Below are 24,956 nucleotides of genomic sequence, written 5' to 3'. Positions count from 1 at the left end.
GGATCGTGAAGACGTACGACTACATCAACCACGTTGTCATAATGCTTCCTCTTACGGTCTACGAGGGTACGTAGACAACACTCTTCCCCTCTTGTTGCTATGCATCACCTAGATGGATCTTGCATGTGCATTGGAAAATTTTGAATTACTGCATTCCCCAACACTGAACCGGTCTTCAAGTTGGGGACGCTCCTCGATTCTTCCGAACTGTTCTTCATCTTCGGTCACCGGTCTTGAAAACTGGTTCAACAAATCATCTCATCTTCGATCTTGAGGATCGCCAAAGCGAATCCGAAGAGTTTACACATCGGGTATCCGAGGAGCCCCTTTAAGTTCTCGGCCTTTATCAATGCCTTGTTATTATTTTTTAACGCCACACCTCGGGTTTGAAGTTGTTCCTATGCGGCAGTGTCCTCTTGCATCCGAGCTCCAACGCCGGATTGCATTCAAGATATCTTTTGCAGCCGAGCACCAACGCCGGACTATATCCGAGCTCCAACACCGGACTATATCCGAGGTGTCATAGATCACCTTGGCTTGAAAAAGTTTGAAGGAGGTTATCCGAGTTTAACGCTGAAAAGTTCTCTATGGAATGAGCCATTCAAATCCGAGCTTTATGCTGAAGCACTTCCGAGCTCCAATGATGGTCGGCATTCGAGGTGTCGTAAACTACCTCGGTCTTTTAAAATATTGAACGAATTCAGCCGAGCTTAATGCCGGAAATGCCCTCTATTGAGCCAGCCACTGGCGCCCAAGCTTTATGTCGGACTGCTTCCAAGGTGGTGCACCACCCCGACCGCGGGCTGATTGTTTTGTGAATATTTTTGACTGGTGCAATTTATTCTCTGCCGAGATATATAGCCAGTATATGTATATCCAGTAGCCCTGAAGGTGTGTGTCGGTCTAAAACCCAAGATGCACCTGAAGGAAAACATAAAATTGTTGATCCTAGTAGCCCCCGAGACTCAGGTCAATTTGCAAAATCGGCCTGAGGGTCAACTCCTAGCTCGGCAGCATACGTAGGAATAGAAACACAGTGTAATATATTAGAAATAATGATCGGCGGACAGGCCCCTGAGAGAGGGCTGTGAGAAGTCACCGTGATATATTAGCTTGATGCCGGATAAGTCCCAGATGGTACTTACTGTTGTCTAAAGACGCGCTTGTCCATAGTTCAGTCATGCCGAACACTAAGCACTTTGAATTCTCTGCATTGAATAAGCAATGCAGTAGCCCCCGAGACACTGGTCGGGTGGCAACACCAGATCAGGGGATCGACGTGTCCCTTTAATATTTATAAATAATGAGCGCGAAGCCCAGGAGCCCCCGAGCCTTAATGTGGGCACAGGTGGCCGAATTAAGGATCGATATCCGTTTGACAGAAAATTTTGTTGTGTTTAACACAAACTTCTTGGAAAGAGAATAAAGATCTATTAAAGGAGCTTAGAGCTGGTCGAAATCCGAGCTCGCCAAGGTAGGCCCCAAGGGGTTTAAAAGATGGATTATAGTAAATGGATTTTACTCACAATTTTTTATGTGTAATGATTCTATGTATCCAAGTACTTTAGATCATGAATGCTCGGGTCCGCATTGTACAACACCTAGTGGACCGACCATCGGCTTCAACCTCCTCGGCCAGTGGCCGGGGAGTGTTTGTCCTACTTTATAAAGCATTTACAAGGGCAAAGGTTTATGACAAACAAGGCAATCCGGCCATATGGTTTTATAAACAAAGGTATGCGGAGAGAGTGTTATATTACTATTTGGATGTAAGAAACATCTCCCAAAGAAAATAATCCCGCTATCGGTTCCTTTCTTTGGGTTGTCATGCCGACCATGATCATGAAACCTCAACTCCGATCGATGCAGGTGTCGGCGTTCTAGGAACGGGAGTCCCCAGACTTGCCTGCCTGCGGCCTGCGGCGTGGCTCAAAGGGGGGCCCAGCACTGCCCATCTTCATCAACACAGACCCAAGACCCTCGCGAGGGGCCAAGCTTCGCGAGGCGGACGACACGGAGCTTCTTCAGGCACGGCCTCACCAGGCTGGCTCGCGAAGAGGCGGATAGATCAAGGCGGGGTACCTCACGAGGTGCCCGTGACGCAAGCCATGACGACCAAGGGCTCCGGGCGGGCGCCAGCCCGCGCAGTGTCCTCCTTTCCCCTTTGGTGCAAAGGGGGCAAGCGCAGCCGCGGAGTACCGAGGCGTCAGGCAAAGGTTGCCATTTCGGTGCAACAAGACCAAGACCAGGAGGACTGCAAGACGGAGGTCATTGTGGAGCCCAAGACGGCGTCACCACCAGAGCTTTGTGCAGGCGAGGACCAACTTTAGTTAGGATAAGTGTACTAGATGTTCCCCTTCAAAATGGCCAATTGTTGGCGCCCTTCCCGCTCAATATTTGGGAAGAGGCCTAGGGCCATTGCCTATAAATAGGACCAGCCACCCACAGGGGGTGGAGGTGAAGGTTGGAGATCGAGATCGAGGATCAAGGATCGAATCGAAATCAGAGAGAGAAGGGTGACTGAACTCCTCCTAGTAGTTCGTCCCACCCAGCAAAGAACAGACCCTCGCGAGGCTGTTCTTCCTTGTATTGTTCATCATCATCAGCCCAAGAGGCAATCCACCACACCACACACTGGAATAGGGTATTACACCACAACGGTGGCCCGAACCAGTATAAACCCTGTGTCTCTTGTGTTGTTATTTCCATAGCTTAGATCTTAGCGAGGCAGAGGGGTGCAGGTAGGTAGAAGGCGAAATCTCCGCACGCACCCCAGTGTTCGAACCTCAAGGATCTGCCGGAACGCGAAATCCGACATTTGGCGCACCAGGTAGGGGTGCGCCAGAATTCGTCTTCCACCACCCCGTTCTCCTCCGACCATCGCGCCCATGTCTGACGCTCGTCGGGCCCGCGCCGAGCGCCGGGCCGCTCTTGCTTCCCGCGTCGCCCAGACAGCTCCTGTCGGCGGGCGTCCTCGCCGTTCCCCGTCACTTGCCGTCAACGTCGCCACCGGCCCAGCGGGGGACGAGCAGCAAGCATCGTCTCAGCATCCGTCAGTGCGGCAAGACGGCCGCACCGCTACTCCCTCGCTCACCCCAGCTGGTTCTTCGTCCCGCGCGCTCCGCGCACCCATGGAGGCTCGAGCTGCGCTCATCGCGGCAAACGAGCTCCTGCGCTACCGTCCCGTCGACGACGTCTACGAAGAATGGCTTGACCGCGTCGCCGAACTCGTCCGCGTCGCAGGGGCTCTCCTGCGCCGTCCGTTCCGCTGCACCGCACCCCGCCCTGCGCGGGCGACGGGGCTCCGGCGGCGCCCCGGCCGCCTCCTCCTCAAGAAGGCGTCATGGCTCCAAGGCGTGTGGCCCCTGGGCGGAACCCGCTCTGTCAGGTGCCAGCGCGGCAAGAGCAGAGCTGCCAAGAAGTCCCTCGCCCGCAAGAAGCTGCCCGGGCGCTCCCTGCTCCAGCACGTCGCGACCATGCTCTTGCTCCCGCACGTCAAGACCCCGCGCTGCTCCCAGCTGCAGCGCGTGGGGACATGCAAGACCAATCTCTCTGTCACCCAAGGCCTCCCGTGGCCACAACAGGCTGCCGTGCCTTCACCATCGAGCTATGCATCATCGCGTGGCCTGGCAAGTTCAAACCAGACCTGCCTCCTCGTTACGACGGCACGGCCGACCCTGCGGAGTTTCTCCAGCTCTATGAGCTGGGCATCGAAGCTGCCAACGGAGACGGGAAGGTCGTGGTGAACTGGTTTCCCATGGCGCTCAAGGACGGGGCCCGCACCTGGCTCCTGAACCTGGCTCCAGGCACGATCTCCTCCTGGGACGAGATGCGCACCCGCTTCATCGCCAACTTCCAAGGTACTCACGACTGGCCACCCACCATGAGCGACATGCGCCGCATCAAGCAACAACCCGGGGAGACCCTGCAGAAGTACATCCAGCACTTCAACAACGCACGCCTCAAGATTCCCAAGGTGACTGAGGAGGCCATCATCTCAGCCTTCTCCGACGGCGTGCGCGATGTCAAGATGAAGGAGGAGCTGGCGATGCATGAAGACCTGTGCACTTCCTTGGAGCTGTTCAACTTGGCAACCAAGTGCGCCAGGGCCGAGGAAGGGCGTCTCTCCCTCCTCGAGCTGCCTGCTGCAGACCCAGAAGAGAAGAAGCCCAAGGCCAAGGATGTAAAGCGCAAGGGGACTGCCGTGCTCGCGGCAGAACCAGACACCAAGCGGGGCAGAGATCAGCCCGAACCTTCCAAGGGCAGTCGATACTGTGTGTACCACGACCTCCACACCCACAACACCAACGAATGTCAAGAGCTCCAAGCCGTGCGAGAACGAAGGATCGGCCGTCACCCCGACCGCGGTGACCGGGGCTACGATCGAGGAGGAGGAAGGAACGCAGGACGCTGGGAAGACCGTGGCCCGCGCCAAGGGTGGCGCGATCAACCTCGCGAGGATCGCTGGCAAGATCCGCCTCGCGAGGGAGACTGGAGGGATCAGCCTCGCGAGGATCGCCCGCAAGGCAACGCAGGCCTCCCTCTGCTACCGCCGCAGCCAAGGAGAAACGAGGACCGCCACCAGGACGAGGGGGCTGGGGGCTTCCAGGAGCCGCGCGCGATCGCCTGCATCCTGGGCGGGGCTCAAGCCCCAGCCTCTCAACGCATCTTCAAGCAGTTCGCCCGCGAAGTGAATGCAGTCATCCCCAAGCTCGAAGCCACGTGCCCTCTCAGGTGGTCGGTGTGCGCCATCACGTTCAGCCCAGCAGATCAGCTCAAGTGTGCGGCTACAGCCGGAGTCCTCCTGATGCTTTGTTCCCCAATCATCAGCAACGTGTGGTCACCAGGACCCTCATCGATGGCGGGGCAGGGCTCAACGTCCTGTCCGTGGAAACATTCAACAATCTCCAAGTGCCCTACAGCCAGCTTCAGTCAACCAAGCCTTTCTCCGGAGTCACCGACGGCTCCACGGTCCCGATTGGGCAGGTCCGCCTCCCTGTCACCTTCGGGGCACGCGACAACTACCGCATCGAGCTCATCGACTTCAACGTCGCTCACATTCGCCTGCCGTACAATGCCATCCTTGGGTACCCAGCGCTGGCCAAGTTCATGGCCGTAACTCACCACGGCTACAACATCCTCAAGATGCCAGGAAGTGGCGGAGTCATCACGGTGCCCTGTGAAGAGAAGGACGCGGTGTGTTCCCTGGAGCGAGCCTTTCAGGCCGCGTCACTGGAAGACCCGGATCGCGGAAGCAGGAGGCTTCCCGAGACCGCCCCCAAGAAGAAGAAGACATCATCCGGCCCGGCCCCTCAGGAGGCAGGCCCCTCTGGGCCCGCGCCTGCCCAGGGGAACCTCCTTCCATCGCATAGGAAAGCGCGCCCAGCGCCCTCCTCAGGCAGGGCTCGGGGGCTCTCCCCTGGAGGGCCACCGACCTGGCTAGGGTCACGAGGGAGGCGCTTGGGCACCACATGGAGGCATGTTTCAAAGCACGTTTCCCTCAAGAAGGAGTAAGGCAAGGAGAGCCAGACCCTCAGGAGTTCGTCAGCAAGGCCATTCAGGAGCTACAGGAGTCAAGAGTCATGAAAGGCGGCCGCCGCCTACCAGCAGTGGCTCCCCATCTAGGCAAGGATGGTGGGCTGCGCGTCTGCATCGACATACCAGGGCTCAATCGATTCGCCTCTCTGGAGCGCCTTTGGCCCTCGCGAGTGGGGCGCTGCGAAGGTCCACCCCACAGCTACGTTCGCATGCCTTACGGCTTGCCGAACGCGGCTGCCACGTACCAGCGCCTCATGAGGGGCATCACGGAGGCACAAGAGGCCAGGCGTTCCGCAGCCCTGGCGGAGATGGAGATGGTCCGTGAGGAGCCACCAGCGCCTCCGGAGCCTCCCGAGGCCCCTAGGCCTGGGGGCTCGTGAGGATCGACTTTCGCAGCCCACCGAGTCTGCTACACCAACAGTCCTTCGTCCTCAACATCATCAGGTGACATCTTTCAAGTTTCATTTCCAGCTGGGAGCGCCCCTCCCCTAGGGATGCATTATTCCCAGGCCGCGTGGGTCCGTCCCTGCGGCATGTATCCCTTTTATTTCATGTTGTTAGCTTACCTTGTTGGGGGCGCCCCTCGGGCTGCATCATCCCCAAGTCGCTCGGGCCCGACCCAGTGATGTCCGCCTTCCCAGCATCTATTTGAATGAATCCACTCCTTCGCGGCTAATGTGTTTGACCTAGTTGCCCGCTCAACTGACGCCAACTGACGGAACTGCTCCCAAACGGCACGACGCTTGCGCATGGGTCCGTCCCTGCAACGCCGACAAACCTGAATGGCTGAGCTCTGGCCGCAGCAGCCCCGCATGGCACCACCTTGTCAAGCCTTCAGTGCCTCATCGCCCCTCGGAAGCAACCAATGGCTGACTGTCAATTGTCATGGCAACCCCTCGTTCTTTCTATGATGGGTTTACAGGATCTCCTAAAGGAGCCGCGTCAGGTGAGGCCCTTGTGGTGTCTCCTTCACTCTCATCCGTGCGAACTGCTTGCACGTTAAAGGGGGGGTGCCTGAGCATCGTGACTCAGGGCTCCTACTGGCTCTCCAGCCCTCACCCTCTGGCCTTGTCCACGGCATCGCGACCTAGCATACCAGCGACGGCTGAGACTCGCTCGAGGGCCGGGACCCAAGGACGTAGAGCAGAAAGGGGAGCAAAGGTGAGAGGGGAGGGACACGCGAGGACCTCGCCAAGCAGCCTCACGCCTGCCGATGCACGGACTCGGCGACACACCAGAGAGTGGCCCCTGATTCTCGAGATAAGTCACCACCCGGAAGCACCAGCTACCGTGGCACTATCCCCGCACCTAATGCAATCCCGTGTTAGCGACGCCGCTCTCCTTTCTCACCGAACGACGGCTGCTTGAGCGCCAAAGGGGACCTCCTGAGCATCGCGACTCAGGGGCTCTTACCGGACTCCGGGTCGCTCACCTCCTGGCCTTAACCACAGCATCGTGACCTGGCATACCAGCGACGGCTGAAGCCGCCTTGGGACTGGGACCTGTCGGCGCAGAGCACCAAGCCCTCGTGAGATTCGAAAGGGAGAACTGAGCTAAGACGGAATGAGCAACTCGCACAATTCTATGACAAGGGTTATATTAACAAAACAGGATCACAGGCACCTTACAAGCCCCCACGGGACGCGTCTTTGATTCCTCGCAGGGAACAGATCCTAAAAGGACGCTAACTACGCGCGCCCCTGCAAAAGACGCCATCATCAACAGTGGGCCGTGAAGCACCGGCGCCAACCCCATCCAGATCAGAGGCGGCGACGGCCTGATGAGCCCGCCCTGCTCCAGGAGCGGTGCCGGCTCGGGGGCTCGTAGCTGTCGTCGCTCGTCTCCGGAGTCGCGAAGAGCTCGCCGGAGTCGCTGGAACCTCCGACACCTCCGCCGCCTGAGGAGCCGCCAAGGGAGCGGTCGGCGGGCCCAGTCCTCGCCGCAGCAGGGTCTCGGCCACCTCTCCCGGGGCAGCACTCCAGCCGGCGCCCATTCCCATCGAAGACCTTGAAGAACATCACCGAAGCACCATCGTACTCCAAGTGGATCGTGAAGGCGCCTCTTGTCCTGCAAACCCGGGCGACTTCGCTCCAGCCTCGAGTCATGAAGACCTCGCCCGGGGCGACGACCGCGACCTCTGCCTCGGTCGCGAGGGTGCTGCAACCGGCATGCTGCGGCCAAAGCTCCAGGAGTTCTCCCTGCGGGATGATGGAGGCAAAGAAGGGAGGAAGGCGAATCCAAGACTGAGGAGGCATGGCAGCGTGGAGCACGAACTCTCGGGAGGAGCCCTCGGTGTGGACCCCAGGGGGGACGACCCACACCTTCGTGACCCGTCGGCACCGACGGCGGCACCGCCCGTGGCGATCAGCATCAACTCCTTCAGGGCCCTCGATGTGGGCGTACAAGGGAAGCGGGAACCTCGGCGGTGCCCGCTCGCACCAGGGCCTCAACACCACCTGATGGGCCCCCTCATCTGGGCCGCGGAGGGCGAGTCGTTTCTTCGGCGGGAGCGGGTCTGGTTCCTCTCGGGGAGCATTTCCCTTCTCTGCCGACGAGAACCGGCGGATCGGAGCCATCGCAGCAAGACGGAGCAAGGACCGGGAAGAAGGAGAAGCAAGAAGGGATGGACTGGAAGGGCGTGCGCCGTTCCGTACTTATGGCCGGCGAAGGCCAACCGCCGACCTCCACGATCGCAGGTAATCATGACCACTTTGCATGCAGGGGCTTGTCCAATCCGTGCAGTTGCCGAGGCGCCATGGGGAAGTGGAGACGCCCACGTCCAATCAACCGCCATGCGGCACCCAAGGCCGCAGGCTGATAGGGCCCGCGGCACTTCGCTCTTGCCCTTCCGCCTCCCTGCACGGCCAAGTCCGGGCGTGCCTTGGGCCCGGGGGCTACTGTCGGCGTTCTGGGAACGGGGGTCCCCAGACTTGCCTGCCTGCGGCCTGCGGCATGGCTCAAAGGGGGGCCCAGCACGGCCCATCTTCATCAACACAGAACCAAGACCCTCGCGAGGGGCCAAGCTTCGCGAGGCGGACGACACGGAGCTTCCTCAGGCACGGCCTCACCAGGCTGGCTCGCGAAGAGGCGGAGAGATCAAGGCGGGGTACCTCACGAGGTGCCCGTGACGCAAGCCATGACGACCAAGGGCGCCAGGCGGGCGCCAGCCCGCGCAGTGTCCTCCTTTCCCCTTTGGTGCAAAGGGGGCAAGCGCAGCCGCGGAGTACCGAGGCGTCAGGCAAAGGTTGCCATTTCGGTGCAACAAGACCAAGACCAGGAGGACTGCAAGACAGAGGTCATCGTGGAGCCCAAGACGGCGTCACCACCAGAGCTTTGTGCAGGCGAGGACCAACTTTAGTCAGGATAAGTGTACTAGATGTTCCCCTTCAAAATGGCCAATTGTTGGCGCCCTTCCCGCTCAATATTTGGGAAGAGGCCCAGGGCCATTGCCTATAAATAGGACCAGCCACCCACAGGGGGTGGAGGTGAAGGTTGGAGATCGAGATCGAGGATCAAGGATCGGATCAAAATCAGAGAGAGAAGGGTGACTGAACTCCTCCTAGCAGTTCGTCCCCCCCAGCAAAGAACAGACCCTCGCGAGGCTGTTCTTCCTTGTATTGTTCATCATCATCAGCCCAAGAGGCAATCCACCACACCACACACTGGAGTAGGGTATTACACCACAACGGTGGCCCGAACCAGTATAAACCCTGTGTCTCTTGTGTTGTTCTTTCCATAGCTTAGATCTTAGCGAGGCGGGGGGTGCAGGTAGGTCGAAGGCAAAATCTCCGCGCGCACCCCAGTGTTCGAACCTCAAGGGTCTGTCGGAACCCGAATCCGACAGCAGGAGAAAAATATTGAGGATTTTGTTCGGGGTAAGTTCCCAATCTCTGTGGCTTTTAAAGGACCAAAATTTTCACTTCCGTCATTGCCGACCAATTATATTCTTTAAGATGGCTAGCTTTCGGCTTCTCCAGTCTGAGGTACTAACACGGATGACCCAGAAGTAACAATCACAGAGGTGCTCCCTTTACCTCCTAGCCGAACAATCGAGAACGTAGGGGTAATCACAGGAGCCATGCAACCCAGCTTGGCCGAAATCTTAAGTCAAATTGATGCATATTTATGGCTTTATAACGATGATTATGGAAGCCGTCCCTTGTATATTAAATACAGATGCCGGTGATATGTTTATTTTGACTCTGTTGCGACCGTTTATCAGTTGAAAATGACCCATCGTTGGCTTCCACCCCCTTGTAGATGCTATGCAGGGTGTTTCCGCAATAACAAACAACCCTTAGCTGACATCTCGGTGCCCGAAGGCGGTTGTGTTAGCGGAAACGAGGCAATCAGATATGCGGGCTTTATAACTTTCACTTAGTCATATGAGCTTAAAGTTGGGAGGACAACTACTAGCCCTTGGTTAGTGTTCTGCGATAGCCGAGGTCAAGCCGTAAACACTTCGGCCAATGTTATGAACAGCTCATCATTTAACACAGTCATCGGATCGCTGACCAGTTTACGCTTATTGTGACAGTCAGTTTTCGGCTTTCTCCACTGAGGTGCTTAACCATGCGAGCTGGAAGCACAATCGCAGTGGTTCTCCCTTTGCACACCTAGCCGAACAAAGCGAAACATAGGAGGCAAGCACAGGAGCCAGGCAACCCAACTATTGACCAAAGACACAATTCGAAACCAATGCATATATAGCAATATCCGAGAATGTTTTTGCAGAATCTCTAAAGGTGTCCGGCGTTGCACTTTGAGACTTATGTTGGAAACACATCAATAGTTTAAAAGTGCCATAGGCTCGAAAAGCCAAGAACTTATGTAAAAGCTTGATGTCCAGACTAAACCGAGATTTTGGTGCCAATCCGGAAATTGGTCTTTTTTAAAGAAAAAATTGTGCTTCTGTCATGCTTTAACATGACACATCTGATCTCAAGACTTCAAGCGGGTCAGCCTACGGCTTCAAGCTCCTTATCCCGAAGGCGGAGTGCTTCTCCGAGGCCAATTTAGCGAACTAAACTCGAGCGGCTTTAGACAGAAGCTAGGCTATCCGGCTATTGACCATACACTCGAGTCGAAAAAGGAGCAGTAGAAAAAGACTTTGCAACGACCAAGAATAAAACACATTATTATAGAACGGCTCGTGCAAATTTTAAGAGCCCCCAGTTAACATGGGTGAGGGGAGTTTCTTTTAAAGAACAACATATGTGAGCATGGTCGAACCGAACACAAGTTAAAAATTTAAAACTTTGAGCATGAAAGCGACTTAGCTGGTTAATGTGTTCGGCATTGATGATGCGGTCTGAGCTTGATGCGGGATAAGGTTCCACCCCCCAAGCCGGTCCCGAGGTGGCGGAGCGAAGAGCTCGGCACTCCGAAGTGGTGACATAGCATGGCCAATGCAGGCTGGCAGAGTGACGCCGAAGTCCCCGGCGTGGGTTAATGAAGTGTTGACGAAGCCCCTCGTCCAGTCGAGGTGACATGGTATGTCAGTACGCCAAGGTGACAACACGGCCCGACCCGCATCATTTACCTATGCACAAAAAATAGTGCAAACCGGAGATAATAGTAATAATAATAAATTAAAAAAATTGTTGCGTAATAAATAATTTATGCAAAGTGAGTAATAAAAGAAATATGGCTTGTGTGCCGAACGCTTGATGAGGTAGAGCTCTCTCGGCGATGCTGAAATCCCCGAGGCAACCGAACACGTCGGTATGGCAACACGACCAGCAAGCTGATCATGCGAGACGATTTACGCCGATTGAGACAACGACATCGGCTTGCCGAAGAGACCACATGACGAAGTCGAAGTCCATTACCTGCACATGTAAAATAGTGTGGGCCAACAATAATAATATAAATATATATAAATACTCGCGTAATTAATTTACGCAAGATAATTTATTTAAAAATATGCGGCCTGGCGCCAAAGTCAATGTCGATGCAGGGCGTCGGCGTGATGCGGTAAAGGTGTGGCAAAGCCTGAATTCACAGGTCGGTCCAAGTTTTGGATGCAGCGTTCGCCGAACTATGTACGGAAACTGATCGAACCACCACGCGACCATCATTAATGCGGCTGCCATTTGATAGACCCGTGTACAGATGATCGAACAAACTGGAGTAATAATTCCTTGGGAAAAATAAACCCAAACAAGCAAAAATTGTTAGGATTAATGATATATCTCCAATGTATCTATAATTTATGAAGTATTGATGCTATTATATTATCTGTTTTGGATGTTTGTGGGCTTTACTAAACACTTTTATATTATTTTTGGGACTAACCTATTGACCGTGGGCCCAGCCTAAATTGTTGTTTTCTTGCCTATTTCAGTGTTTCGAAGAAAAGGAATATCAAACGGAGTCCAAACGGAATGAAACCTTTAGGAGAGTTATTTTTTGAACGGAAGCAATCCAGGAGACTTGGAGTAGACGTCAGGGAAGCTTCAAGGAAGCCACGAGGCAGGGAGGCCCGCCCTACCCCCTGGGCGCGCCCCCCGCCCTTGTGGGCCCCTCGTGGCTCCCCTGACCGACTTCTTTCGCCTATATATGTCCATATACCCTAAAAACATCAGAGAGCAGAATAGATCGAGAGTTCCGCCGCCGCAAGCCTCTGTAGCCACCAAAAATCAATCAGGGCCCTATTCCGGCACCCTGCCGGAGGGGGAATCCCTCACCGGTGGCCATCTTCATCATCCCAGCGCTCTCCATGACGAGGAGGGAGTAGTTCACCCTCGGGGCTGAGGGTATGTACCAGTAGCTACGTGTTTGATCTCTCTCTCTCTCTCTCTCTCTCGTGTTCTTGAGGTGGTACAATCTTGATGTATCGCGAGCTTTGCTATTATAGTTGGATCTTATGATGTTTCTCCCCCTCTACTCTCTTGTGATGAATTGGGTTTTCCCTTTGAAGTTATCTTATCGGATTGAGTCTTTAAGGATTTGAGAACACTTGATGTATGTCTTGCATGTGCTTATCTGTAGTGACAATGGGATATCACGTGATCCACTTGATGTATGTTTTGATGATCAACTTGCGAGTTTCGTGACCTCGTGAACTTATGCATAGGGGTTGGCACACGTTTTCGTCTTGACTCTCCGGTAGAAACTTTGGGGCACTCTTTGAAGTTCTTTGTGTTGGTTGAATAGATGAATCTGAGATTGTGTGATGCATATCGTATAATCATACCCATGGATACTTGAGGTGACATTGGATTATCTAGGTGACATTAGGGTTTTGGTTGATTTGTGTCTTAAGGTGTTATTCTAGTAAGAACTCTATGATAGATTGAACGGAAATAATAGCTTCGTGTTATTTTACTACGGACTCTTGAATAGATCGATCAGAAAGGATAACTTTGAGGTGGTTTCGTACCCTACAATAATCTCTTCGTTTGTTCTCCGCTATTAGTAACTTTGGAGTGACTCTTTGTTGCATGTTGAGGGATAGTTAGATGATCCAATTATGTTATTATTGTTGAGAGAACTTGCACTAGTGAAAGTATGAACCCTAGGCCTTATTTCCTAGCATTGCAATACCATTTGTGCTCACTTTTATCATTAGTTGCCTTGCTGTTTTTATATTTTCAGATTACAAAAACCCATATCTACCATCCATATTGCACTTGTATCACCATCTCTTCGCCAAACTAGTGCACCTATACAATTTACCATTGTATTGGGTGTGTTGGGGACACAAGAGACTCTTTGTTATTTGGTTGCAGTGTTGCTTGAGAGAGGCCATCTTCAACCTACGCCTCCCACGGATTGATAAACCTTAGGTCATCCACTTCAGGGAAATTTTCTACTGTCCTACAAACCTCTGCACTTGGAGGCCCAACAACGTCTACAAGAAGAAGGTTGCGTAGTAGACATCAAGCTCTTTTCCGGCGCCGTTGCCGGGGAGGTTAGCGCTTGAAGGTACATCTTTAGATCTTGCAATCGAATCTTTTAGTTTCTTGTTTTATCACTAGTTTAGTTTATAAAAGAAAAATACAAAAAATGGAATTGAGTTTGCCTCATACACTTCATCTTTTTTATATTTTACATGAGAATGATGGAAAGGAAAATTGTGCTCAAGTGCTAGAAGAAGAACTCTATAAAATGTTTGGCACTAAATCTTTGAATGATGAGCATGATTGCAATGTTGTTAGTATGAACTCCTTGAATATCCATAGTACTAATGATGATTGCACTAGTCATGATGAAAATGTCTCTTATAAGCATGTAAATTTTTATGGAGTGCATAGAGTATGCAAGTACACACCAAATAGGGAAGATAGATTTTGCAAGAGGCATAAGTATTTGGAAACTAAGCGGTTGCAAGAAAGGCTAGATGTTTGTGCTGAAAATTTAAACTTTCTTAGCCGTACTTATGAACTTTGCAATGAATGTGGTCATTTAAGTCTCCAATGCAAATTGTTTCATGATCGAATCGTGTCCAAGAATTGTGATGACTTGATTTCCCTTGCATATCATAATGAACTTAGTTTGCTTTTGGGTTTTGAAGAAATGAAACGTATAACTAAGGATCTTCCAGAATTTGTCCTTGATAAAGTTCTTGATTTTGATCTAGAAGAAATTTTTATGTATTGTGCGGTGAATTGCATTGAAAATCCTTATATTACCAATTACATAAAGGCAAGAAAACAAATAGAATATGAAGAGAATACTAATGAAAGGGAAGAGACTTCCCAATATCCTCCTATTATTTCTTATGATGAATCAGGTAACGAGGAGGAGCCTTCTATTCAACCAATCTCATTAATTAGGAGCTCAAAAAAGAGGGTTAAACCCACACATGATGTGAAGAAGAAAAAGAAAAGACGGAGAAGGAAAGGTAGAAAGGTATCCCTCCCAAATGATGTTGCTCCTATTGCTCATTGTGATGATGATAATTGCTATACCATTGGTGCTACCCATTCTATTAATGATGAGAGTGATTATGCTTATGATATGAAAAGGGCCAAGCTTGGGGATTCTATGTTTGATGAGAATGACATGTTTGAGAATATATTTGCTGCAATTAATGTTTGTCCCAAGCTTGGGGATGCTATGTTTAATGAAGATGGTATTTTTAGCCTCCCAAGTTTTGATGTGCAAATTTGTTATGATGATAGCATGCCCCTACTTATGATGATTATATTGATAAAAGTTGGTTTGGAAGAGTGTCAACTTTAGGAAGTAATGATCCCACTATTTTGGGGGGTGTTGAATCTTATTGTGATAATTATGAAAGTGGATTTGGAGAGGTCATGACTTTATTTAGTAATGATTCCACTATCTCGGAAGAGGTTCCAATTGATTATGAGAATAAAGTTGATACCTATGATGATTATTGTGATGATAATTATGCTATAAAGAGTAGTGATGATTATATTTATAAAACATGTCATGATTATGATTACCCTTTTTCTGAACATTATTCTTTCAATGTGGAAACAATTTATAGTATTCGAGTTTCTTATGATACTCCCACAATTCTGAATGAGAAGAATTTTGCTTATGTGGAAAGTAATAAAATTTATATGCCTGTAGATCACGAAAAGAATGCTTTAGGTGCTGGTTATATTTTTGAATTTTCTTATGATCCTACATGCAATTATTATGAGGGAGGAACATATGCTTGTAGGAATTGCAATAATACCAAGTTTCCTCTCTATGTGCTTAAAGTTTTGAAGTTATGCGTGTTTTGCCTTCCTATGCTAGTTGATTATTGTTCCCATAAGTTGTTTGCTCACAAAATCCCTATGAATAGGAAGTGGGTTAGACTTAAATGTGCTATTCATATTCTTCATGATGCTCTCTTTATGTTTGAATTCTTATCTTTTATGTGAGCATCATTGAAATCATCATGCCTAGCTAGGGGCGTTAAACGTTAGCACTTGTTGGGAGGCAACCCAATTTTATTTGTGTTCCGTGATTTTTGATCCTGTTTAGAAATAAATAATCTATCTAGACTCTGGTTAGATGTGGTTTTATGTTTTAATTAGTGTTTGTGCCAAGTAGAACCTTTGGGGAGACTTGGGTGAAGTCTTTGCGATCTTGCTGTAAAAAAACAGAAACTTTAGCGCTCACAAGATTTGCTGTCATTTTTTTTACTGGAGAGCGAGATTAGGTTGATTCTTTTTGAAGATGATTAATAGACAAATTCCTCAGGTCCACCAATTTATTTCGGAATTTTTGGGGATACAGAAGTATTCGAAACCTACATATTACTACAGACTGTTCTGTTTTTGACAGATTCTGTTTTCATTGTGTTGTTTGCTTATTTTGATGAATCTATGAGTAGTATCGGAGGGCACGAACCATAGAGAAGTCGTAATACAGTAGATATTACACCAATATGAATTTATAATGAGTTCACAACAGTACCAAAGGTGGTGATTTATTTTCTTATACTAACGGAGCTTACGAGTTTTCTGTTAAGTTTTGTGTTGTGAAGTTTTCAAGTTTTGGGTAAAGATTTGATGGACTATGGAATAAGGAGTGGCAAGAGCCTAAGCTTGGGGATGCCCAAGGCATCCCAAGGTAATATTCAAGGACAACCAAGAGCCTAAGCTTGGGGATGCCCCGGATGGCATCCCCTCTTTCGTCTTCGTTCATCGGTAACTTTACTTGAAGCTATATTTTTATTCACCACATGATATGTGTTTTGCTTGCAGCGTCAATTTATTTTATTAGAATTTTCTTGCTTTTATTTAGAACAATGTTTTGCATCTTTTATTTCAATAAAAGTGGCATTGATAGCCTTTACTATGCCTATTTTACAAGTCTTCATGTTGCTGTTTGAAAACAGAAAGTTTACCTCTGTTGCAAAAATCCCTAGAAAAGTCAGAATGTGATAAAATGTTGAAACCTTTTGCATATTAAGATCTGATAAATTTACTATAGTGAGAATTTTCTTTCATAATTTTTGGAGCTAGGGAAGTATGGATCTTGCTGCATTCTTTACAGACTGTCCTGTTTAGGCAGATTGCTGTTATGTTTGCATATGTTTGCTTCTTTAATGATTCTATTTTAGGATAGGACTATTAAATATGCAGAGGCATTTAGTATGCAATGTTAAATAATAATTTTAGTGATTTTCTAGAGTAGAGTATGATAAGGTTTTTGCATGGACTTATACTAACCTATCTCACAAGTTCTTGTTGAGTTTTGTGTGGATGAAGCTTTTAAGATTTAGGGAAACCGCGTATGAAAGGAATTAAGGAGACACAAATGCTCAAGCTTGGGGATGCCCAAGGCATCCCAAGATAATATTTCAAGAAGTCTCAAGCGTCTAAGCTTGGGGATGCCCCGGTTAGCATCCCACCTTTCTTCTTCGACAACTATCGGTTAGTATCGGTTGATCCTAAGTTTTTGCTTCTTCACATGATGTTTGCTATTATTAGATGTCATTTTATTTTGTTTTGCTTCCTGTTTGAATATCAAGATCTGAAATTATTAAATGGGAGAGTCTTCACATAGCTAAATAATTATTCAACTACTCATTGATCTTCCCTTATATGTTTTTGGAGTAGTTTGTCATTTACTCGTGTGCTTCACTTATATCCTATGAGTAAATAGTTGAATGATTTGAATATCATAAATCTGAAATTATATATGCTTATCCCATGGGGAGTAATGACTTCACATATAAGAAGTAGAGGTGGTAGATTTATTGAAGGTTAGCAAACATTGTATTGGTCACTTGAACAATTCATGAAAAAATATTGAGGGAAGAGAGATTTCACATATAAATATACTATCTTGGACATCTTTTATGATTGTGAGCACTCATTAAAATATGACATGCTAAAAGGTTGATGTTGGACAAGGAAGACAACATAATGGGTTATGCTTTCTTATATCCGGAATAAAGTATATTGTCATGGATCATTCAACATGTTGAGCTTGCCTTTCCCCCTCATGCTAGCCAAATTCTTTACACCAAGTAGAGATACTAATTGTGCTTCCAAACATCCCTTAAACCAGTATTGCCATGAGAGTCCACCATACCTAACTATGGATTGAGTAAGATCCTTCAAGTAAGTTGTCATCGGTGCATGCAATAAAAATTGCTCTCTAAATATGTATGATCTATTAGTGTGGAGAAAATAAGCTTTATACAATCTTGTGATGTAGAAGCAATAAAAGCGATGGGCTGCATAATAAAGGTCCCTATCACAAGTGGCAATATAAAGTGATGTTCTTTCGCATTAAGATTTTGTGCATCCAACTATAAAAGCGCATGACAACCTCTGCTTCCCTCTGCGAAGGGCCTATCTTTTATTCTTGTCTTATACCTTATGCAAGAGTCATGGTGATCTTCACCTTTCCTTTTTACATTTTATCCTTTGGCAAGCACATTGTGTTGGAAAGATCCTGATATATATATCCAATTGGATGTGAGGCATCATGAACTATTATTGTTGACATTACCCTTGAGGTAAAAGGTTGGGAGGAGAATCTATAAGCCCCTATCTTTCTCTGTGTCTGATTAAAACTTTGAACCCATAAATATCACGTGAGTGTTAGCAATTGTGAAAGACTAAATGATAGTTGAGTATGTGAAGTTTGTTGAATCAAAGCTCTGACATAGACCCTTCCTAAAAATAAGATGAATTGTAATTGTTTGATGACTAATAACACGGTTTGTTAGTTTTCAAGAAAGTTTTTGATATATACTTTAACATGTGAATAGCTTGTTACTTGATCATGAGAAGTCCTATGAGTTGAGCTACGGTTATGATATATAATGATGCTAGAAAAGATGATTGAAATTACCATTGATCAAACTTGTGCACCTGCTAGCATTCACACTTCATAAATTATTTCTTTTATCATTTACCTACTCGAGGACGAGCAGGAATTAAGCTTGGGGATGCTGATACGTCTCCAGCGTATCTATAATTTATGAAGTATTCATGCTATTATATTATCTGTTTTGGATGTTTGTGGGCTTTACTAAACACTTTTATATTATTTTTGGGACTAACCTATTAACCGGAGGCCCAACCCAAATTGTTGTTTTCTTGCCTATTTCAGTGTTTCGAAGAAAAGGAATATCAAACGGAGTCCAAATGGAATGAAACCTTCGGAAGAGTTATTTTTGGAACGGAAGCAATCCAGGAGACTTGGAGTAGACGTCGGGGAAGCTTCAAGGAAGCCACGAGGTAGGGAGACGCGCCCTACCCCCTGTGCGCGCCCCCACCCTCGTGGGCCCCTCGTGGCTCCCCTGACCGACTTCTTTCGCCTATATATGTCCATATACCCTAAAAACATCAGAGAGCAGAATAGATCGGGAGTTCCGCCGCCGCAAGCCTCTGTAGCCACCAAAAACCAATCGGAACCCTGTTCCAGCACCCTGCCAGAGGGGGAATCCCTCACCGGTGGCCATCTTCATCATCCCGACGCTCTCCATGACGAGGAGGGAGTAGTTCACCCTCGGGGCTGAGGGTATGTATCAGTAGCTACGTGTTTGATCTCTCTCTCTCTCCCTCTCTCGTGTTCTTGAGGTGGTACGATCTTGATGTATCGCGAGCTTTGCTATTATAGTTGGATCTTATGATGTTTCTCCCCCTCTACTCTCTTGTGATGAATTGAGTTTTCCCTTTGAAGTTATCTTATTGGATTGAGTCTTTAAGGATTTGAGAACACTTGATGTATGTCTTGCATGTGCTTATCTATGGTGACAATGGGATATCACGTGATCCACTTGATGTATGTTTTGGTGATCAACTTGCGAGTTCCGCAACCTCGTGAACTTATGGATAGGGGTTGGAACACGTTTTCGTCTTGACTCTCCGGTAGAAACTTTGGGGCACTCTTTGAAGTTCTTTGTGTTGGTTGAATAGATGAATCTGAGATTGTGTGATGCATACCGTATAATCATACCCACGGATACTTGAGGTGACATTGGAGTATCTAGGTGACATTAGGGTTTTGGTTGATTTGTGTCTTAAGGTGTTATTCTAGTACGAACTCTATGATAGATTGAACGGAAAGAATAGCTTCGTGTTATTTTACTACAGACTGTTGAATAGATCGATCAGAAAGGAAAACTTTGAGGTGGTTTCGTACCCTACAATAATCTCTTCGTTTGTTCTCCGCTATTAGTGACTTTGGAGTGACTCTTTGTTGCATGTTGAGGGATAGTTATATGATCCAATTATGTTATTATTGTTGAGAGAACTTGCACTAGTGAAAGTATGAAACCTAGGCCTTGTTTCCTACCATTGCAATACGGTTTGTGCTCACTTTTATCATTAGTTACCTTGCTGTTTTTATATTTTTCAGATTACAAAAACCCATATCTACCATCCATATTGCACTTGCATCACCATCTCTTCGCCAAACTAGTGTACCTATACAATTTACCATTGTACTGGGTGTGTTGGGGACACAAGAGACTCTTTGTTATTTGGTTGCAAGGTTGCTTGAGAGAGACCATCTTCAACCTACGCCTCCCATGGGTTGATAAACCTTAGGCCATCCACTTGAGGGAAATTTGCTACTGTCCTACAAACCTCTGCACTTGGAGTCCCAACAACGTCTACTAGAAGAAGGTTGCATAGTAGACATCAATTTACAGCACCTGGTTTATTTGTTGTAGCAGTCCGAAGAAAAGTGACTCCCAAAATCTGGACTCGATCCGCACACCCATTGCCTGATGGGCGGTGAAGCGACGGCATGGCGATGCTGGTAAAGGTTGGCTCGCCGAGGCAAAGCCCCTGGTCCAGCTAACGTGACGAAGCTGGTCGACTGACAACGCCAAAGTCTCTGGAGTAGGTTGATGAAGGGATGGCGAAGCCCCCGGTCCAGACGAGGTAACGGAGCAGGTCGGTAAGGAGACGTTGCAGCTGCCATGGTAGCCGAGGTGTTGAAGTAGTTTGACATGATGGACATCGGCTCGAAGAACCAACAGTGCGGCCATGCCGATGCAGGTCATAACTCGTGACGTGGTCAATGTCGTCTTGATGAAGTGACCGTGCGGCGATGCCGATGTGCCCGCTCTGTGTAATCCGTGGGGTGGCGAGGTTGGTGATGATGTATCCTTCGCGATGCCGAACTCTTGTTCGACTTCCTGAGATGATGTTCCAAAGAAGTTGAGCTCGGCTCAACAAAGCGACAACGTGTCTAGCGCAAGTCGGCAGCCGTGGAGCAACATTGTCGGGCTGGTTTGACACCGGCGCGATGGTGAAGATCATATTGGAAAAGGCTTTAAAAGTATTAGGATGTGTTTGGGAACAAAACACAATACCCCATACAAAACTTCCTTCGAAAAGGATGTCCGAAATCCCGTTCATAAAAAAGATGAATTCGGGTCGGATTCGTTCTCGCGCAGAAAACAGATCTGAAAAGTGATGCACTAGTCGGAAGGTTTCCGGAGTTTGGATGGTCGAATCGATCTGAAATTTTGAGGGGTGGTAGATATAGGAATTCCGTAGCCAATCAACGGTTGGATCTTACAAAGGAAGTTCGAGCTAGGTGTTGGACACCACGCTCCAAACTCGTCTAGATTCCCGTCCAGATTCGACGGGGCTCCGATATATCGGAGACCGGCGGAGATTACCCCATCAGAACGTGACGAAATTTTTCAGTGTTGTTTCAGACTCAATTCCGCACAATTGCACCGAAAGTATCGTAAAAGTGATGCTCGAGGAGGTGGTGGTAGCGGATACAAGTTCGTTGTCCGGAAAAACAGCACGGTCGCCCGAGGGCAATGTTGACGTCGAGCCCCCGAGCTCCATGGATGATCCCTCCATGATTTTGATAGAGATAGGAGTTGATGTTGATGAAGGCCCTCATCCAAACATGATGATTGGAGGTAGGGCACAGTCCTCGATCAAGCCAAGGTGACCAGTCGAGGCGGCGACGAAGACGCCGACGTCACAGTTGATCTGCAGGCGAGCCATTGATCCTTTTGCTGACCACACAGCGGAACTCTCAATGAAAGCACCATTGTCAGTGTCAAAATCGGCAGATCTCGGGTATGGGGTCCCAAGCTACATGTATTAGGATCGATGGTAACATGGACATGAGATTTTACCCAGCTTCGGGTTCTCTCGAAGAGATAATACCTTACATGCTGCTTTTGATTGTATTCGATGCGTATGATTACAGAGTTGATCTAGTGTAACACCCATGATGCGGCTATATCTCCACGTGTCGGGGCACGACTTAGAGGCATAGCCGCATGGTAGGTTTGTCGCAAGAGGGGTAATCTTCACACAATCCCATGTACTGAATAGAACGGGATAAAGAGTTGGCTTACAATCGCCACTTCACACAAATACAAGTTAAACATACATCATCCAGAATACAAACAAGGTCTGGCTACGGAACCAAAATAAAAGAAGACAACCCCAAATGCTAGATCCCTGATCGTCCCAACTGGGCTCCTCTACTGATCATCCAGAAAAGACACATAGTAACGGCCCGAATCCTCGTCGAACTCTCACTTGAGTTCGGTAGTGTCCCCTGCACTGGCATCATCGGCACCTGGATCTATTTTGAAAGTATCTGTGAGTCACGAGGACTCAGCAATCTCACACCCGCGAGATCAAGACTATTTAAGCTTATGGGTAGGGAAGAGTAGTGAGGTGGAGCTGCAACAAGCACTAAGCATATATTGTGGCTAACATACGCAATTAAGAGCGAGAAGAGAAGCAACACAACGATCGTGAACTAGAAGTGATCAAGAAGTGATCCTGAAACTACTTACGTTCAAGCATAACACAAGAACCGTGTTCACTTCCCGGACTCCGCCAAAAAGAGACCATCATGGCTACGCACGCGGATGATGCATTTTAATTAAGTTAAGTGTCAAGTTCTCTACAACCGGACATTAACAAATTCCCATCTGCCCATAACCGCGGGCACGGCTTTCGAAAGTTCAAAACCCTGCAGGGGTGTCCCAACTTAGCCCATCACAAGCTCTCACGGTCAACGAAGGATATTCGTTCTCCCAGGAAGACCCGATCAGACTCGGAAGGATATTCGATCCTGGTTACAAGAAATTTCGACAATGGTAAAACAAGACCAGCAAAGCCACCCGATGTGCCGTCATCCTGATAGGAGCTGCACACATCTTGTTCTCAGGGCAACACCGGATTGTCCAAACTTCCGGTAGGCCAGCCCAGAGTTGCCCCTGGTGGCCACCGGCGGCTGACAGGTTCAGACCAACACTTAGACAAGCACTGGCCCAGGGAGGTTAAAATAAAGATGACCCTTGAGTCTGCAGAACCCAAGGGAAGGTGATAGGTTGTTAAGCAATAGTAAAACCAAGGTTGGGCCTTGCTGGAGGAGTTTTATTCAAAGCAAACTGTCAAAGGGTTCCCATAACACCCAACTGCATAAGGGACGCAAAATCAAGAAACATAACACTGGTATGACAGAAACTAGGGCGGCAAGAGTGGAACAAAACACCAGGCATAAGGCCGAGCCTTCCACCCTTTACCAAGTATATAGATGCATTAAAGTAAATAAGAGATAATAATGATATCCCAACAATATTCATGTTCCAACATGGAACAAACTTCATCTTCACCTACAACTAGCAACGCTATAAGAGGGGCTGAGCAAAAAGCGGTAACATAGTCAAACAACGGTTTGCTAGGAAAGGTGGGTTATAGGCTGACATGGCAATATGGGAGGCATGATAAAGCAAGTGGTAGGTATCGCGACATAGCAATAGAGCGAGCAACTAGCAAGCAAAAATAGAAGTGATTTCGAGGGTATGGTCATCTTGCCTGAGATCCCCCAAGGAAGAAGAACGAGTCCATGAAGAAGACAAACGGACGTAGTCGAACGAATCCTCGGAAACGCAACGTAATCGGAACTAACCTGAAGAAGTAACACCGGAAAGAAGCAACCAACATGGTAAACAACCATCACATAAACATGGCATGATGCACAACCAAGTATGGTGCATGTCCGGTTTAATGAGGCATGGCACGGCAAAGTGCACAAGCAAAACTACAAGTTAAGTGGAGCTCAATATGCATATTGAAAATACACCACAACAAGTTATTTAGTTCGATCTCGTTTATGTACCCAACAATATTAAATGTTGATTAACATGGCAAGAGGTGAAGCAAATGAAAACTACCTATCTTGGCAAGTTTATATGAAGCCGAAACAACAAACAACAAGTCCGGAAACTCCTCATGTGCATATTTTAGATTTGGTACTGTTCTGCCCTAAACCATATTTTAGAGTTGTTAAACATGCAAAGTAAAGCCACGATGTTAAACTAGGCATTTTTCTACCCCATTTACATATAAATTTTGTTAAGTTTGGAGCTACGGTTATTAAGTTATGAAATAAAGCATTTTTGCATGGCATAGGAGCAAATTTTAAACATGCATGAAAGTGGCAAATTATTAAACTACACAAAATTCTAAGCACTTTACATATTAAGTTTGTTTAATTCCGATCCACGGTTGTGAAGTTATTAAATGCATGAACTAGAAGGGGTTTTCTGCAAAACTGCGTTCTTTGGTTAATTACTAAATTCATCCAGAGGAGAAAAAAACAAGCCAGGCCGAATCTGAAACAGGGCAGGCGCTGGGGGCGGCTCACCCATGGGCTTCGGCCCATTTGCAGAGAGGCTGGCAGGCTGGGCGAGGGGAGAGTGCAGGCCGCGGGAGGAAGGTGGGCCGGTTGGTGGAGAGGCCCAGGCAGGAGCTGGCGCTGGGCCAGGCCGAAAGGATCTGGGCTGTGGGGTGGCGCTGGCCCACGCGCGACGCTCGTCCTCCTCTGCTCGAAGCAGAGGCAGGAGCATGGCGCGGCGGCTGCCGGCGATGGGGACGGCAGCGCGACGTGTAGGAGGCCGAAGGACGACGGGGATGGACGGATCCGAGGGCGGGGGTTCCAGATCCGGTGACGGAGGTGGTCGGCGGCGCTCGGGGATGCGGGATCCGGCGAAGTGGAGCTTGTCCATGGCGGCAGCCTCGTTGCTCCTGCGCGGGAGACAGAGAGTGAGGTGAGGGAGAGGGAGGACAGAGGGAAAGGAGAGAGAGGCGGATCTGGCCTGGGGTCACCGGCGGCGGCTCCTGGTCACCGGAATTCGTCTCGGCACGGTGCGAGGCAACACAAGCGACGGGGACGAGCGACAAGGAGCTCGGGGCAGGGGCGCCTGCGGGGCTGCGTGCGCGCGGCGGCGGCTCGGGCCCGGTTGTGGCCCGGGGCGGGCCTCGCGCGGGCTTCGTGGGCCGCGGCAGCGGGGAAGCCAGGGAGGCAACGTGGAAGGTGGGGATTGGGCAGGGCGGCAGCTCAGGAGGTTTCTGGTGGCGGCGCGGCCTGTCGTGGCACGACAAGTGGCGGCCGCGGGGTGGATCGGTGCTGAGAACGAGGAGGAAGCGGCGGCGGCTGAGCTGGGGCGCAGAAAACAAGGTGGGGGGTTGGAGGACGCCAAAAATGGC

At 49.0% G+C, this 24,956-nt stretch overlaps 1 protein-coding gene across 1 annotated transcript; it reads right to left on the bottom strand.

The window, feature by feature from the left end:
• Positions 1-23,296: 23,296 nt before the first annotated feature.
• On the bottom strand, positions 23,297-24,677 carry LOC119316939 (proline-rich receptor-like protein kinase PERK13). Its single transcript, XM_037591332.1, has 2 exons — positions 24,115-24,677; positions 23,297-23,376 (listed from the first exon to the last, which is right to left on the bottom strand). The coding sequence occupies exons 1-2, from the start codon at positions 24,473-24,475 to the stop codon at positions 23,372-23,374; spliced, it is 366 nt and encodes a 121-aa protein (XP_037447229.1). The 5' UTR covers positions 24,476-24,677; the 3' UTR covers positions 23,297-23,371.
• Positions 24,678-24,956: the final 279 nt, after the last annotated feature.

This window comes from Triticum dicoccoides, chromosome 6A (genome assembly GCF_002162155.2).
Source record: "Triticum dicoccoides isolate Atlit2015 ecotype Zavitan chromosome 6A, WEW_v2.0, whole genome shotgun sequence".
In the NCBI taxonomy this organism is placed as follows: Eukaryota; Viridiplantae; Streptophyta; class Magnoliopsida; order Poales; family Poaceae; genus Triticum; species Triticum dicoccoides.
The sequence above is the reverse complement of the archived record's forward strand: the minus strand, read 5'-3'. Positions and strand labels throughout refer to the sequence as shown.